Source organism: Geotrypetes seraphini, chromosome 10 (assembly GCF_902459505.1).
Source record: "Geotrypetes seraphini chromosome 10, aGeoSer1.1, whole genome shotgun sequence".
Taxonomy (NCBI): Eukaryota; Metazoa; Chordata; class Amphibia; order Gymnophiona; family Dermophiidae; genus Geotrypetes; species Geotrypetes seraphini.
In genome coordinates, this window is record NC_047093.1 from 55985018 (window position 1) to 56002538 (window position 17521).

At 40.1% G+C, this 17521-nt stretch overlaps 2 protein-coding genes across 10 annotated transcripts in view; one reads left to right on the forward strand and one right to left on the reverse strand.

Annotated features, from left to right (window-relative positions):
• AK8 (adenylate kinase 8) overlaps nucleotides 1–4390 on the reverse strand; it is a 226705-nt gene extending 222315 nt beyond the window's left edge. For 2 of the 7 annotated variants that reach the window (XM_033962214.1, XM_033962215.1), the window contains exons 1-2: nucleotides 4212–4390; nucleotides 602–686 (exon numbers count right to left, since the gene is read on the reverse strand). In XM_033962214.1, coding sequence (XP_033818105.1) covers nucleotides 602–686; nucleotides 4212–4295 — 169 coding nt within the window. In that variant the 5' untranslated portion in view covers nucleotides 4296–4390. Of the gene's footprint in view, nucleotides 1–601; nucleotides 687–4112; nucleotides 4188–4211 lie in introns of those variants that run through there. The other 5 variants (XM_033962218.1, XM_033962216.1, XM_033962212.1 and 2 more) reach the window with 4 other exon arrangements.
• A 12733-nt stretch (nucleotides 4391–17123) lies between these two features.
• SPACA9 (sperm acrosome associated 9) overlaps nucleotides 17124–17521 on the forward strand; it is a 40279-nt gene continuing 39881 nt past the window's right edge. For all 3 annotated transcript variants that reach the window (XM_033960239.1, XM_033960238.1, XM_033960237.1), the window contains exon 1: nucleotides 17124–17281. The gene's annotated coding sequence lies outside the window, so the exon portion shown is untranslated. The remainder of the gene's footprint in view (nucleotides 17282–17521) is intronic.

Genomic DNA, 17521 nt, shown 5'->3' on the forward strand with positions numbered 1-17521 from the left:
GGAAAGTGAACATCTAGTTAAAGAAATAAGATGTGCAGTTCTTTTGCGACAGCTTTCAAAAACTTGTCCATCGTTGGCAGAAATATGTGGCAAATGGTGGCGACTATGTAAGAAAGTATATACATGTAATAAAAGAGCAAATTTCAAGCATTATTTTTATTTTTATTAATAACAACAATGGAGATGGCGTATTATTTTTCATTTACCACAATCCTTGTACATTTTAACAGAAAAAGAAAGGAAACCTAAGCATAAGGCCCAAAGAAGAAGAAAGAGAGCAAATAATTAAGTGATCCGACATTTTTTAATCTATAACGTACCTAGCACAGTTACTTAAAAAATACATTTATTTTATTGTGTTCTATCTATATTCTGACCATCAATCAGAGTTTTACAATAGAACGAAGTAGTTTTAAGGAAATGTGCTGCCTATGTATGATGGGGCAGTCCTGTGCTCTTTCAGGGTCCAACACACAAGCTATTGCACAACAGAATGTTGGACCAGAGAGACAATCTAATTAGCAAAATGACAAAATATGGTTTACATTGGACTTTCTGGGTTATAAGAAGGATTCTGTGACAATTACAGCATCTTTCTCACCTTCATCATTGTCATTCTTTAAATGATTAATCAAATACTGAATTGGGTCTTCTGGTCTATCTACTAGAAGTCGTTCCAGCATTTTCTGTCAATAAATATGAAAAAATTAAACAGATGGGGGTCTAGCCAGTCTAGTTTTCAAGAGATCCATGATGAATATGCATAAAATCAATCCACATGCAATGAAAATAGTGCATACAAATATATCTAGTCCTTGTTCATTTCAATTTAGGGCTGTACTGAATATTCATATTTGATTAGATTCAGTCCAGAATAGTGTCCCAAATATTATATTCAGCCAAATAGTGATTCAAATACAAATAATTTGGAGCTCTACTGTGCTAAATCCCACTGAAATAAAGTCTCTTGATCTCTGATTCCATGTCGCTTCTTTTGTTTAAATTAAAAAACTCAATGCCCTATTCATATTCAATATTCATATTTGGCTGAATGAAAAGGAAAATATGCTATTCAGTTCAGCTTTAATTTGGATATTCTGAAAAACAGATTGTAGGACTGGGTTGAAAACCTTTTTAGAACTGTACTTTAAGTATAGAAAGCACAGAGGTATATCATTTATTTTATGAAAAAGTAAACATTGCAAATTAGTATGAATAGACATTTCCCCTACAAAAGTGCTGATAGAGATACCTTCTATTAAGAATTTGGTTTTACATAGGGCAGAGCTTCCCAAATCCTGTCCTGATGACACCACAAGTTTTCAGGATACCCACAATGAATACCCCACAAGATAAAATCTGCTTGCACTGCAGACTTAGTACATGCAAATTTATCTCACACATCTCACTGTGCATGTCCTGAAAATCCATCATTTGTGGCAGTGACGTAGTAAGGGTGGAGCGAGGGGGCCATGTTGGTTGGAACGCCGGGAGGACCCATCCTCCTCTCCGCCCCCTCTGTCTTTTCCCACACCTCCCCTCACAGTGCGTGCACCCCCTTCCCTTTCCCCAGACCTCTAGTTGTTCACTGCTGCGAGCAACAGCTTCAACATGTTCCTCGTGGCCATATCATCTCTCCTGCTGACATCACTTCCAGTTGCCACGCATAGGATGTGACATCAGAGGGAGAGCCACCAGGGTGGACAACTAGAGGTACGGGGAAGGGAAGGGGGGCATGCATGCAGCAGAGGGGGGGGGATCGGGTAAGGAGTGGGGGGGCAGAGATGAGGGAGGAGGAGGGGCACCTCCACCCCGGGTTCCTCTCACCCTCACTATGCCACTGGTTTGTGGGCCCCCAGGAGAGAACCAGGCACATATCTTATAACCAGTTCTATCAACCTACTTAAGGATGCTGGACAAGAGAGGTGACATTATTAACAAACATCCAGGTTTCTCAAAACCATGCTTCATGAGAGAAGTCATCAAGATGGCGTCGGGAGCGGACGCCTGAGCGAGCTCTGCTGCTCATTGTACCTGCATTCGCGTTGGGTGTCTCTTCCCTGGTGGCGATATGAGGAAGAGGAAGGGAGTTTCCCACTTGGCCCCTCCGGCGGTTGAATCCCCCTCAACGGCTGATACAGACTACATTAATGAGTGTCTTTGCTCGCACGGGTGAGGAGTCCCGAATCACTTCGGGAGGGAACCCGGATCTTTTGGGGAACTTCAGCGCAGAGAGTCGGACTACTTTGAGTCCTGACCAGAGGCTGGTTCCTCCCCAGCCCGGAAGTACACAAGTGCAGGGAATGCCTGGAAGCCGAAGGCCCTGAGAGGGAGAGTGTGATTCCAGCATAGGAGGGACATCCCTATCAAGCCTTTCAGTAGAAGGAGGAGATGGGAACTATCAAGAATCTCCCTGCATTTTGGAAGAAGAGGTGAGAGGTGCCTTGGGAGGGAATATTATCAGTTTTGGGGAGATGAAGAAACCAGACAAGATAGATATGGAGGCGCTATGGCAGGCCATATCAGTCATGGACTCCAATCTCAAATTGACTTTATCTTCTATTAAAACAGATTATGGAACTGTTTTTTCCAAGGTGGAACAACAAGGGGTACTTCTTACTAATGTGAATGAAAGGTTGGAGAAACAGGAAAATAATTTGAATGAAGTAAAGAAGGTACAAGTGGAATTGGTTAAGGAGAGATCTTATGTTTCCCGCAAGATGGAAAATTTCGAAAATCAACTGAGGAAAAACAATTTAAGATTTTTGAATTTTCCAAAGTGTCCTATTATTTTACCAGTTGAGATGGCTAGGAAATATTTCCGTGAGACTTTAGCCATTCCACCAGAAAATCTACCTCTAATTGTTAGAGCTTACTACTTGAATATAAAGACAACACAAGGGGAATCCACACCTATATAAACCTCAGTGGATAAAGTAGTGGATATGAATTTGTCTTCATTTCTGGAAAACTCCCTTGAGGTTGTCACCCATAGAACTACCATGTTGTTGACTCTAGCCTTGGAGAGTGATAGGGAATTTATTCTTCGTATGTATTTTCATCATATAAATGATAAGTTTTGGGGCTCTAATGTTCGAGTTTTTCCAGATTTAGCTCAGAGGACCCAGAGACGTAGGAAGGAGTTCTTGTCCTTGAGGTCAAGAACCCTGGCTCGGGGGGCTACGTTTCTTGTTAAATTTCCTGCAAAGTGTTATGTATCTTTTCAAGATAAGAATTTTCTTTTCTTTGAGCCCAAACAACTTTTGGAATTTATTGGATCAAAAGAGAGAATGGTAACCATGTCTAGTGATGTATGACCTGCCAGCTGGCTGTAATTCGGGAATCTAATGCCGTGACCTTAATTAGTTAATCTGTTACTATTATTTAGAAGTTTATTTCTTTTCTTGATCTTTAAATTGTGGACTAAATAAGATATTATTATTTTTCTTTATAAGTTTCATTGAATAGCATTACTGGATCTGTTGCATTGTGTAAAAGTAATGCTTGTATTTAAAATGGAAAATCTTATAAATAAATAAATAAACCATGCTTCGTGTGTAGTATATATGGCTAGCAGAGCAAAGTCACTCCCAGCAGAGTTCTACTACTACTTATCATTTCTATAGTGCTATATATTAACCATGAAAGAAACAATCCCTGTTGCCCCACCTCAGAATTCTACCAGCTCTCCCCAGCCCCAATCCACCTGGGTGCCTCACTCCAGGGATCTCTCCACATTCCTGATCTACCTGTGTGCCTCACACTTGCATACCCTAATGCTGGCCCTGGGTAACCAGGACAACAGCTCTAGGTCCCTCAAGCTTGAAGCTGAAGAAAATGCAGCCTGCTAGTGGGTTTTGGAGAAGCCCTGCTAAATTTCTGTCCCCACCACCCCTGTGCCCCATCCTTGTCACACTGCACAATTCTTCCACCATCTCTCCCCACTTCTGATCCACCTGCGTGCTCCACCCCGCCAGAGAATGGGAAGGGATTTTGGATTTAGCTCAGGCTTTCTCTCTCTCTCTCTCTCTCCAGTTGTATCTCAAGCCGAGTTTACATTCAGGTATTATAGTAGGTACTTTCCTGAATTTTCTCATCATCACCCTCCTCACCTGTATGACCCTCGCCAAAGTTTTGTCTCCACCACTGGTGCGCCCCACCGCCCAGACCCTCCCTCCCCCTCGAGAGTGCTCCACGCAATCGGACCCCACCTGGATGAGGTCGAAGATCTTGTGTTTCTCCGCGTACACTCCCATTTCGGGTGGGATGCGCAGGGGCCTGGCGGTAGCGTCCATTCTCACTCCCAGGAGTTCAACCACTAGCGCGCCGAGTCCTGGGAGTCACTTAACAATCGCTGTTGCCAAGGGCTACAATGTGTCATCAGCTGCCGCTGGCGCCCGGATATGATGACGCGAAGCTATCAGACTCCCGCTGAACTCAGAAGGGAAAGTACTTTTTTTTTTTTTACGTTCACGCGCTCATCAATACCGTCATCCGCAGCATGGCGGGGGGAGAGCAAAGGCTAAGCAAGCAATATTGGCACTGGGAGACCAACACATTCGGGGTCACGCTCCCCCGTAACACCGTCCTAGATGATCCGTGGTTAGTGCAGTGTTACTATTTAAGGGACTGCGGAGACAAGAAAGAAGTTTGCAAACAGTTGCATAGAAAGTAACCGTTTTGGCAGAAAGTATAATGCAACAAATACAAGTATAATATGTAACAAAATACAATTTAAAAAAATGTTTGGTTTTACTTTGCTGTAACTTGGTCCCCTATATCTACATATTTACACATTGCTCGTATCTGATCTGGATTTATTTTATTTTATTGTACATTATTGTAAATGCTTTATGCCTCTGTATGTTTTCTATTGTTTTCATGTTCTATGTTTTTTGAAATACCAATAAACCTTCATGGGAAAAAAAAGGAAATAATGGAATCCAAAGTTGTACAACTTTACTAAGCACCCTCCTCAAACAAGCTCCAAATTGATACCTAAATAAATAATTATAAGGTAAATAGAGGATTCATGATTAGCAATAAAGCAAATGTATCTAAACTGCCATACTATGAATGAAATACTTTTAACGGAGAAGAGCTACCGATAGTTACAATTTCAAGACAAAAAAGATGCTAGCTCAACGTTGTAACTAAGAGCAAATACGTTTAAACTTAGGAAGGGAAAAAAGCCTCCGAAATTTAAGGAAGCACCTACCGGTAGTTGTTTAATGTCACCATATTTCAGTCATGGGCAGAACAAGACTTCCAAGTTATAGATAAACAAAACTCAAAAACATTTAGCCAACATTCTTCTTGCCAAAATCATTAAACTTTTTAACATCTCTTATAACAGGAAACCTTCAACCACCCCAAAACATTTTGAACAATAATTAATTGGCAATTTACATTAGAGAAGACATCTGCTGAAAGGGTTATAACTCTAATAAATGAAATTAAATATTCTGTAGAAAATTGAATTCTTTGCATATTGTTTTCCTATATATTTATTTTTATGTATACAGTATAGTCAAGATAACTTGACAACAGAAAATCAGATATAGCAAAAGAAAAATAAAAAAAGTCACATAAAAAGAAATATTAAACATGATAGAAAACATCCTAGGGAAAGGGTAAAACGCAGACCTCACGGACCTGATGGACCTCGCGGATCTAAACCCGCACGTCCTTAAAAATCTGAGGTCTGTGTAGTTAGTTTCTGGCTCTGACAGACCTCGGTGACAATTTAGCTCTGACGGATCCGTCTCAGCATAGGGAAGGAAAAGTATTAGGATCCATCAGAGCTAAATTGCCATCGAGGTCTGTCAGAGCCAGAAACTAACTACAAGTGGCACGGACCTCAGATTTTTAAGGACGTGCGGGTTTAGATCCGAGCGGTCCATCAGGTCTGTGAGATCCGCATTTTACCCCTTCCCAACATCCTGTATTAATTCAAGGGGAAGAAGTAAAAACAACACATCATAGTGCAAGAAAGTTGAATCAGAGCTATCATAAGAACATAAGCCGTGCCTCTGCTGGGTCAGACCTGAGGTCCATCATGCCCAGAAGTCCGCTCACGTGGCGGCCCATCAGGTTCAGGACCTGTATACTAGCCCTCTACCTATACCCTACTATCCCCTTTTCCTTCAGAAAATTGTCCAATCCCTTCTTGAACTCCAATATCATACCCTGTCCTATCACTCCCTCTGGAAGCGCGTTCCTGGTGTCCACCACCCTTTGGAACTTCCTAGCATTGGTTCTGAATCTGTCCCCTTTTAATTTTTCTAAATGCCCTCTCGTTCTTTCAGATTTCGAAAGTTTGATGAATCTGTCCCTCTCCACTTTCTCTATGCCCTTCGTGATCTTGTAAGTCTCTCATATCCCCTCTGCTTCTCCAGCGAAAAAAGCCCCCATCTCTCTAATCTTTCATCGTATGAAAGGTTTTCCATACCTTTGGAATTAATTTGTAAATTATTTGGAATTAATTGTAAAATGATTAGCCATCACTTTTTCCAGTTTCCCAGCTATCAAAAATGAGTCCTGTGAGCTACCTTAAGGGCTCCTTTTACTAAGGTGCGTTAGCATTTTTAACATGCATTAAAGATTAGCACATGCTAACCCCATGCTAAACGAAAAATACTAATGCAAGCTCTATGGAGGCGTTAGCGTTTAGCGCGTGCGGTATTGTAGCGTGTGCTAAACAATGTTCTCCTTTCCTGCATAGACCTCAAAAGATCAAGAAAAATACATAATCTTTGGTCCATAAACAATGGCTGAGCATTTTAAAAGATAGGCGTACTGTAGCATTATATGTATTATGATCTTGGTTGGAAACAAAATTGGCCAAAAGGGTAACCCTATAATGTTCTTCCTATAATATATTCTCCTATCTCATCTACACTGTTCATTGACAACTGATTCATATTATGATTTCCAACCTGGGTTAGCTCATGTTGCCTCCTGGCTGAAAAAAAAAAAAAGATTTGGTTCATTGGAGGCACAGTATCACTTGTATTACTTAACACCTCCATTACATATTTCTTAAGTATCACAGAATGGAAATTTTAAGAGATGAAGAAATAAATGCCTTGCTTGATCTTCCATGTTTTCCTTTTTATGGTACAAAAAACATCCAAACAAAGAAACAGTCTCCTGTATTATGTGGACATTAACAGATTTAATTTCTGACACACATTTCTGTTCTTCTCCCTAGAAGTATAAAAGGAGATTCCTGAGTCTACATCAAGAACTTAATATTTTGAAATAAAACAAACAATATCTAAAGTGCAACTTGTAATTCTGGTAGTCAGCCTCATTAGTGTCACCCAAATAGTGTACAAAGCGGAGGTTCTAAAACAGGGATCTCAAAGTCCCTCCTTGAGGGCCGCAATCCAGTCGGGTTTTCAGGATTTCCCCAATGAATATGCATGAGATCTATGTGCATGCACTGCTTTCAATGCATATTCATTGGGGAAATCCTGAAACCCCAACTGGATTGCAGCCCTCAAGGAGGGACTTTGAGATCCCTGTTCTAAAACTAAGGCCGGTGGACCAAACATGGTTCTTGGAGCAATTTTTTCTAGCCCTTCAATGCTTTTCCTGTTCCAAGATCAGATCCAATCCCTACAGAATGCACTCCATCCTACCTTCTCCTTTCCCCTGGGGAAAGAGAGGGTTGAGTTGGGTTAACTTTCTCAACCCTGGTACGCGTAGTCCCTGCCTCCATTTTTCCTTAACATTGAAAATCACTGAAAAGGATAAACATGGCACCCTTTCCCCCTTACTCAAAAACCTCTTCTCTGAGGTGGAGCCCACTCACACGCAGCCCTCTCTAAAATCTGAAATACCCTTTATGGCCTTTCACGTGAAAAGTTTTGGGACTCCCAGTTCTATAGTGACCATTGAGTGTTTTGCTATAAGAAAGCCTATCTTTGTTGTTAGTTTAGAAACAGCAGGCTACACCCCACTTGCGGTTTGATTCCAAACCTTATCAACTATGATAGGTCCCCTTACTATCATCTCACTAATTAAGTTTTTTTTGTGTTTTGTCTACTACATAGCACTCTGCACTTTTTATGTACACCAAATTGTATTTCGGCACATCAGCACTTTCATTGGTTCTAATATCTTTTATGTGGTTGTTGTTGTTTTTTTTACTTCATATATATGCATTCTTAATCACATTTATATCCTATGCACTTTGGGTTGTTTTCATGCATTATTCCTTCAGGCTATGATTTTTCACCACAATAGATTATCACTTTATCATTCTAGCTGCAGCACACCACATGTCCAGTATAGTCTTAGGTATTTTCATTTTTATCTGTATTTGTTAGGACCCCTGAGGAAGGCGTATTTAATGAAACACAGACCGCGTCGGGTCCCTTGGTTTGTAAAAAGGTGGTATCATTGACCGCATTTAATATTTGATATAATAAACACAGCCTGCATCTTGTACAAATTGTCTACAGTCTTTCCTTCTTTTGGGTTTGTTGCACCCCACTTGGAACATGAAAGGGTAAACTCACAAATAATACAAAGACAATTTTTACAATACAGAAACAATAATTATAGTATATGTATATAGATGGTATAAATAGGTAAGATTCACATATATTTAGCTCCTGTACACTACTATTGAATCTCAAGTATTGTAACATCTTTACTGAAGCTCATGCTAACCGCTCAGAATTGACTCCCTAATCATCAGTAGCAGTATAGAAGCTTCCAATAAACAATAAATAAACAGGTTTCCCTGAAAGTGATTTCTTTCGTGTTACCACATCTTCACAGCCTAGATCAGGGGTTGGCAACTCTGGTCTGCGTGGGCCGGAATCCAGTCGGGTTTTCAGGATTTCCGCAATGAATATGCATTGAAAGCAGTGAATGCAAATAGATCTCATGCATATTCATTGCGGAAATCCTGAAAACCCAACTGGATTCCGGCCCTCGAGGACCGGAGTTGCCCACCCCTGGCCTAGATCTAGGCACAGATAACATAGGCAGCTGCCCAAATTCCCAGATTTTGAGGGCTTGAAATACTTTAGCCTGATTCCACTGTGCTCTATAATCTCTGGGGGAAAGGGGCTCTTTAACACTGAAGCTGAGAAGAGCAACGGAAAGGAGAGTGACTCCTGTATGATGTCATACGCTTATTATAAAATCTCATGAGTTTTACCACCATGTTTAAGAGCAGATCTGAGCAATGCTGCTGTGTATTAGTGAGAAAGATAACATGAATAAAATTTAAAGTATTCAACATCTACCCTCCCCTTTGACAAAATATAGGAATGTTGGGAGCAGCACAAAGCATTCACCATGCTGGCCTGCGCTAAAAACTGCTTTCGAGGTTTTGTAAAAGAGGGGGGTGGAGAGGTAAATGAAGAAATAGTCACCCTTCTATGTTTATGCTCTCAGTAATGAAATCCCCCAGCCCTGAAGCAGCTTTTTAAAGCGAAACACTAGCTACTGTCAGTCAGCGTGGGGGGCGGGGAGGGGGTGCAGCTGTTTAATATAAGAAAGTGGGGTCTGATATTTGAAAATGCAATGTGCTGGGACTACAAGTTGATTTATTTCTGATAATGTTTGAAGATTTTGTTCTGAAGAAATGTATGATTCTTTAATGGACCTGGCTGTGTTTATAAAGTGGATAATATTGGGCTCCCTTTTGGAAGTTTTTTTTATGCCTTTGAGAGGTTTGCGAGGATATCTGTTGATACTGGACAGACTAGAAAGGTTAGGGCTCTTCAGCTTGGAAAAGAAACAGCTGAGGAGACCGTATCTGGCGAAGGACGTAAGAAGACTTGAGGCGGTCCAGAGAAGGGCGACGAAAATGATAGGAGGCTTGCGCCAGAAGACGTACGAGGAGAGACTGGAAGCCCTGAATCTGTATACCCTAGAGGAAAGGAGAGACAGGGGAGATATGATTCAGACGTTCAAATACTTGAAGGGTATTAACGTAGAACAAAATCTTTTCCAGAGAAAGGAAACTGGTAAAACCAGAGGACATAATTTGAGGTTGAGGGGTGGTAGATTCAGGGGCAATGTTAGAAAATTCTACTTTATGGAGAGGGTAGTGGATACCTGAAATGCGCTCCCGAGAGAGGTGGTGGAGAGTAAAACTGACTGAGTTCAAAGAAGCGTGGGATGAACACAGAGGATTTAGAATCAGAAAATAATATTAAATATTGAACTAAGGCCAGTACTGGGCAGACTTGCACAGTCTGTGTCTGTGTATGGCTGTTTGGTGGGGGATGGGCTGGGGAGGGCTTCAGTGGCTAGGAGGGTGTAGATGGGCTGGAGTAGGTTTTAAAGGAGATTTCGGCAGTTGGAACCCAAGCACAGTACAGGGTAAAGCTTTGGATTCTTGCCCAGAAATAGCTAAGAAGAAAAAAAATTAAAAATTTAAATTGAATCAGGTTAGGCAGACTGGATGGACCATTCGGGTCTTTATCTGCCGTCATCTACTATGTTACTATGTTTAGGGGGAGATATGATTGAAGTCTACAAAACCCTGAGTGGAGTAGAATGGGAACAAGTGGATCGATTACAAAGACTAGGGGGACACTCCATGAAGTTACAGAGAAATACTTTTAAAACCAACAGGAGGAAATATTTTTTTCATTCAGAGAATAGTTAAGCTCTGGAACGCATTGCCAGAGCTTGTGGTAAGAGCTGATAGCATAGCTGGTTTTAAGAAAGGTTTGGACACTTTCCTGGAGGAAAAGTCCATAGACTGCTATTGAAAAAGACATGGGGAAAGCCACTGGATCAGTAGCATGGATATTGCTACTCCTTGGGTGTTGTCCAAGTACTAGTGACCTGGATTAGCCACCATGAGAATGGGCGACTGGGCTTAATGGACCATTGGTCTGACCCAGTAAGGCTATTCTTATGTTCTTATGGACTGTGCCCTGAGGCTTTTCCTCCAATTGAAGCAACCTTGCAGAGATTTATTAACTTTATTATCTACTACTGAATGTATAGGAAGGAGAGTGTGGTTTCTAATATTCAACTGCAAACTGCCATACAATGTTTTTTACTCCCACTTCATACCGAGCCACTGGAATCAACTGCCCCCAAAGATCAGATCCCTTGAAGGACTCCTCAACTTTAGGAAAGTGATAAAAACATAACTCTTCACCTAACTCTCCCGCCACAACTGATGGATCAAAAAGAAATGTATATTGGTATTATATCTTTGGTATATGTCACGTTAGGATAAAACTTGAAACCTGTAAACTGTATATTATGGATATTGGTATTAGATTGACTCCTTATACCCTATACTCCATCCAGAATATTTAGATCAACTGAACACCAACTTCTTTCCATTCCTTCCTTGAAAATCATTAGCACAAGGCACACTGCCGTTTTCTCGGTTTGAATGTGTCTATGTATGTTATTGTTCCGCCATTTTAGAATTGTAACCACTTAGAAATATTTGATAAGTATGTAAATCAAATTTTAAATAAAACTTGAAACTTGATCCCTAGTATGTATCAAGTTAGGATAAAAACTTGTACTGTAACTATGATAAATTGTAACCTGTTAATTGTATATTATGTATGTTAATCTGTAACCAGTTCTGAGCTCTTTGGAGAAAATGGGATAGAAAATGAATTGAATTAATTAATTCAAAAAATAACAATAAAAAATATATAGATATACATCTAAAGGTGTACATTAATTTTCTGTTGGAAATTAGAGAAGTATGTGGAAAACCTCCTCTCAAAAAAAAAAAATGCAACTTCAAGGTATATATTCACAAAAAGTGCAACATGCAAACACACCCATATGATGAATCAAACCACTTTAAAATATCAGGGGATGAAAAGACCTCAGAGACCTTTAAAAAGCCACAGTGCTGCTTTAAAGGGTCCTTTTACTAAGGCGCGCTAGCTGAATTAATGCACGCTAAACGCTAACATGTCCATAGACTATAATGGGCACGTTAGCATTTAGTGCGCGCCTTAGTAAAAGGACCCCTAAGTTAGCATGTGAAGCAGGTCATGTCTCAATCACTGGTCAAAACCCCCTGCATTGAAACTAACTTATCATTGATTTTGGAAATCAATCTGGAATCAAATTAATTCATTATTAGAAAATCATGTGGCATTATCATATGACACAATTTTATTTGGTATAGAAATGAGAACAAAGAAACAAATATTACATTACATTACATTAGGGATTTCTATTCCGCCATTACCATGCAGTTCAAGGCGGATTACAAAATAATTATCCAAGATGTATTACAACAAGAACTTACTAAAAAAAAATAAAAAAATTGGTCATTTTCAAAAAGAGTAAGAAATGGGTAAGGTTATTTGTTTGGGGTAGTTGGCTTTAGTGAGAGGCGGAGTTTGAGACTTGCGGTATTATTTCTTTTTTCAGAGTTTTCTTGAAGAGTATGGTCTTTATTTCTTTTCTAAAAGTCTTGTAGTCGAGGGATGCCGTCAGTAGATTGGCGATTTGGTTGTCTAGTTTGGCTGCTTGAGTGGCCAGGAGGCCATCATATAGTTTTTTCCGTTTGACCTCCTTAATTGGGGGGTATGAGAATGGGGTGTGAGTTTTCCTATGTCTGGAAATATCATCTAATAATAATAAGTTATTCAACAGATCACTTATAATTGGAAAAATTGGAATGGACAATCATTGTTTCTGGTGGAATTCTGTTTGTCATATATATAAAATGGAAAGGGCGTTAGCGGTCCAAAAAGGAAATTATAATAAATTTCAAGATGTGGGGAGGCCATTGATAGATTATTATAAAGATTAAAAATGTTCTTCCCTATATAAAAAGTTTAAGACATTAAGGGGGAGGGGTGTGTGGGTATGTTTGATTATAATTGAAACAAATCATTTTTATAAAGGAATAAAGGTGGGAGGTATTATATTATTTCATAAGGGTCAAATATAAGATGTCAGGTGTACTTGAAAGTTAAATTGTTATGTCTTGATTGTACTTGATTTAAGATTTGAAATGAATACAGTTTTTGGATAAGAAAACGTATTCTGCATTTTGCACTTTTCACATTAATCCCCTCCTTTTACAAAAGCATAGCGTGTTTTTTAGCGCCAGCTGTGACGGTAACAGCTCCAATGCTCATAGAACTCCTATGAGCATCGGAGCTGCTACCACCACGGCTGGCGCTAAAAACCATGCTATGCTTTTGTTTTGTTTTTATAAATTCTTTATTGTTTTTCAAACTTTAACAGTGCATTACAAATAATCTAACATTAGAAGATTACATAAAATGCAACACAATACACAAATAGAATAGCAAAAACAACCATTTCCCCCATCCCCTTTCAATTATGAATACATTAAATCATATTATTTATATAGCATTATACTCAAATAATTAACTCCTCAAAATATCCTTCCCTCCCCTCCCCCCCTGGATGTGGAAGGAAATCTAAGAAAGAAAAATACATTACTATTATTGTGTATTAACAAATGCAGTCAACGGGCTCCATATTATATACTATGCTTTTGTAAAAGGGGGGGGGGATTAATGTGAAAAGTGCAAAATGCAGAATACATTTTCAATGATAAATTAGTTTAAATGCAAAACTTTAAGAACAGCACTCATCTTGTGTAGTAAACGCCACAATGAAACTCCAGTACTGCTCTTCAAGCCCTGGCCTCTGTGTCACCAGGAGAGCCCAGGCTTCTTCAGGGAAAGTGCTGCTGTGCTTTGTACTTTAGAAACAGCTCCAAGCACAAATGCCCACTACTCATCCTGGCACCAGCTGTTCTTCATTTCCATTTACTGTTCCATATACCACTCTTCCCATTGGATATCAAAGTGGTAGCTATGCGGATGGTAAGGAAGTAGACAGAATGCTGATTCCCCCAAATTTGGCTCCCTTCACATCATCCTGAGCTACTGAATAGCACAATTAAGACCCAACACTTCCCAAGAGTGGTCCTGGTGGTTGTCTCTCAGGAGGACTTCACTGAGCTGCTGCTCTGATGCTTGCACACAAAAAAAAAATTGAATGCTAAGAAAATACTCTAAGGTTTATCAAATAGAAGGAATGGTTAGATATGAGGTGAAAGGGTTTTTAAAAGTATTAATTTTCTATATTAAAAAAAATTATATTAAATGGGGCCAGCCTTCATCTTCTATTCTAGCTGCAGTAGAGAAAAGGAAGCAAATGCTGAAAGGCTCCAGGTCAGTGACAAATGGCTTCCAGCTGGCAATCTGGCAGAAAATCACATCTTAAAACATTTATTAGTTGAGTACTGGACTTGCTTTTCTAAGCTGATTAACATAAACAAGGAATGGGAGAAAAGCCATAGCATATCATACCCAAATCTACTTGGTTTTCTTTTATTTATTTATTTAATTTGATTTCTATCAACTATGGTTATACAGCAAATATTACAGATTATTTTCCTCTGTAAGATCAATGACAAAACAAAACTATTGCTATGTGAGATGCTGCCCCCTATACAATATGTAATACAGTGCATTAATGTAATGGATTAGTTAAAATGCTAGCTTTTAATTTTAGAGAAGAAATAAGTGGGAAACTAGAGATGTTTCCAAACACCATCTTTTATTAGTCTGAAACAATTTTTTTTTTTTTAGTATTTATTTATTTACCTTTATTTAACATCAAATGAAAATTCTTTGATAAAGAAACATAACAATATCCAATAGGAAATAAGACGTTAATTGCATATACAATACCATGATAGTAGCCCACACCTATGGAGAGAGAATCAAGCACGAATCAAGGGTAGTTGATTTTCAAGGAAATATATCAATATATCACAAATACAGAGCACATCGGGTGTATGTTTACTATACAGTCTGGATGGTGACTTCAGTGAGCATCTGAGGGGTTACGGAAGCCGCTTTGCCCTCCAGAAAAAACTGTAATTGATCGGGTTCATAAAAGACATATCTATTTGCTTGATAATTGATACATTTACATGGAAAGCGCAGCTGAAAGGTAGCTCCTAAACTCAATACAGATTGACGTAACATTAGAAATTTTTTACGACACATATGCTTCCATTTAGAAACATCAGGAAATATTGCTATGTCCTAAAGAATAGACGAAGAACTGCCTCTTTGTCTTGTAAAAAAACAAAGGTCACTAGCAAAGTAGCCCTTACAGAAGTTTCAGGTTATGAAGACTCAAGAATATCTGTTATATCTAATTCAGTCAATTGATTTTCCAAGTCCTGATTCATCGCCTTGGAAATGTTTAAATAATATAATTTCTGTAAAGGAGGTATTGCTGTCTCTGGATACTTTAAGACAGTAGTTAAAAACTGATGAAAAAGTTCCTTGGGTGATTGTAATCTGGTGACTGGAAAGTTAATTAATCTTAAGTTTAAGTTCCTATTTGCATTCTCCAGATTTTCAATCTTCCTAGACAACATTGCTTTATCTTTAGCTTGAAGATTAGAAATCAAGATTTCACCCAGTCCACCCCCAACCCTCCCAAACAAATAGGAACACGTTCCTGGAGAAACCAAGAAAAAATGCAAGGTACTTACACTCTTAGCACCTCATAAGAACATAAGTATGGCCTCTGCCGAGTCAGACCACGGGTCCATCATGCCCAGCAGTCTGCTCCCGCGGCGGCCTCCCCAGGTCCATGACCTGTAAATGATCTTATACCTAAAACATTCTATTCCCTAATCATTTAATATCCTGTATGGTAACCCTCTAACTATACCCTTCAATCCCCTTTCCCTTCAGGAAATCATCTAATCCCATTTTGAAACCCAAAATTGCACTCTTCCCTACCACCTCCTCTGGAAGCGCATTCCAGATGTCCACCACCCTCTGGGTGAAGAACTTCCTAGCATTTGTTTTGAATTGTCTCCTTTCAATTTTTGCGAATGCCCTCTTGTTTTTGTTGCCCCCGCTAGTCTGAAGAATCTGTCCCTCATGACAAACCTAAACCCATAAACCATCCCTCCACAGAACCCCCCTTCCCCCAACCCCAAACTAACCTGCCCCAGATGGTTGTGCACTCCGTTGCAGTTTGTTCAGAATGCGGCTTTGGGCTCTCGGAGGCAAAACCTGCAAATCGGGAGACCAAATCTGCACAATATTACACATCTCCCTCGTTATTCGCAGGGGATAGGGGCAGAGCCGGACCGCGAATGGCGAAAAACTGCGAATATCCAGTTCTGACCCACCCCCCGCCTCCCTCCCGGCATCCCCCGGCATCCTGGCCTTATCTGGTGGTCTAGCGGGCTTTCGGGGCAGGAGCGCTCTTCCTACGCTCCTGCCCCGTGCAGATCGCCAATAGGAAATGGCTGTGGGGAGTTCCCGTCGTAGCACTGAGGCTTTAAAATGTGTGCACCTGAGAAGCATATGCTGGTGCAGCTTAGCAGATATATTGGTGCTGAGCACCCTCAATTTTGAGCAAGCTCTTTTGTTGAGTCCAGGGAGGGGTAATTTATATTGTGTTTGGCACTCCCAATCATTTAAAAAGGTGCTTTTGGCTGCATCCATAAGTTGCTGCTAAAAGCAGACAATTTGCCAGCTATTCTGGAAACATAGATTTTGTATACCCATGAAGTACAGACATATACTGTATCAGAATAGTCAGTTATGATAATTATCTCTGCAACAAAAAAAACCCCAAAACAAAACAACCCCAAGAAAAACAAACAAAACCTTCTGCCACTCTAAGTTATACCTGAAGCAATGGAGAGTGAAGTCCACTGGACCTGAACTTGTAACTCAGAAACGGGATAAAAAGTCCAACAGAAATATAAACCCATGAACCCACCCACAAAGCCACCATGTGTTTCTTTGCCATTCTATTTTCTTGAGAGCATGCTAGCCACAAAATAAAGATAAATCAGTTTAAGTTAGAGCCCCGTGTTTTGGGGGCTTTTTGGTTAGGACTTCTTCGATTGATATTTTTTTAATTTGCAATTACTAATAAATCAAAAAGACACCTGGACTGTGATTAGGAAAGTCACCGACTACTCTTGGCTGGTGAAGAACACTGCATATCCCCCCCTCGCTACTAGTTCCTCAACCCTAGAGCACAGATCTACACCGCTGCCACGTGCTTCCGGGTGTATTGCAATGCGAGGGACGTCATAAGGTAACTAAGCAACGGACTAAACAATTGCCTCCTGAGGGGCCCGCCCGAAGTTGCGGGTTCCTTTTGCGCCCTGAAGGGGGAGGAATGGTAGCGAAGGGGAAGGCCTGGGGAATGATCTGACCCACCAATGCCCGCAAGAACTCCAGGGGCATCTATGTTACATCTGGCCTCTACACGTGCACAGGTGAGTCCGGCTTCTCACCTTCATGGCCATTTTCTCAAAGAGCAAACAAAAGTCGCGATTGCGAGAACAAATGGTTAATTTCAATACACCTCATTTAATGGAACATTTACTTGAAGTTGCAGTCTTTTAACGGGCTGCGCCACTGGTTCTAGCGTCCCATTCATTCTGTGCGCTTTACCCCGAGAGTTACTATTTGTTTCATTCTGAAACACTACAGTTCAAGAAATCATTGATCACAAT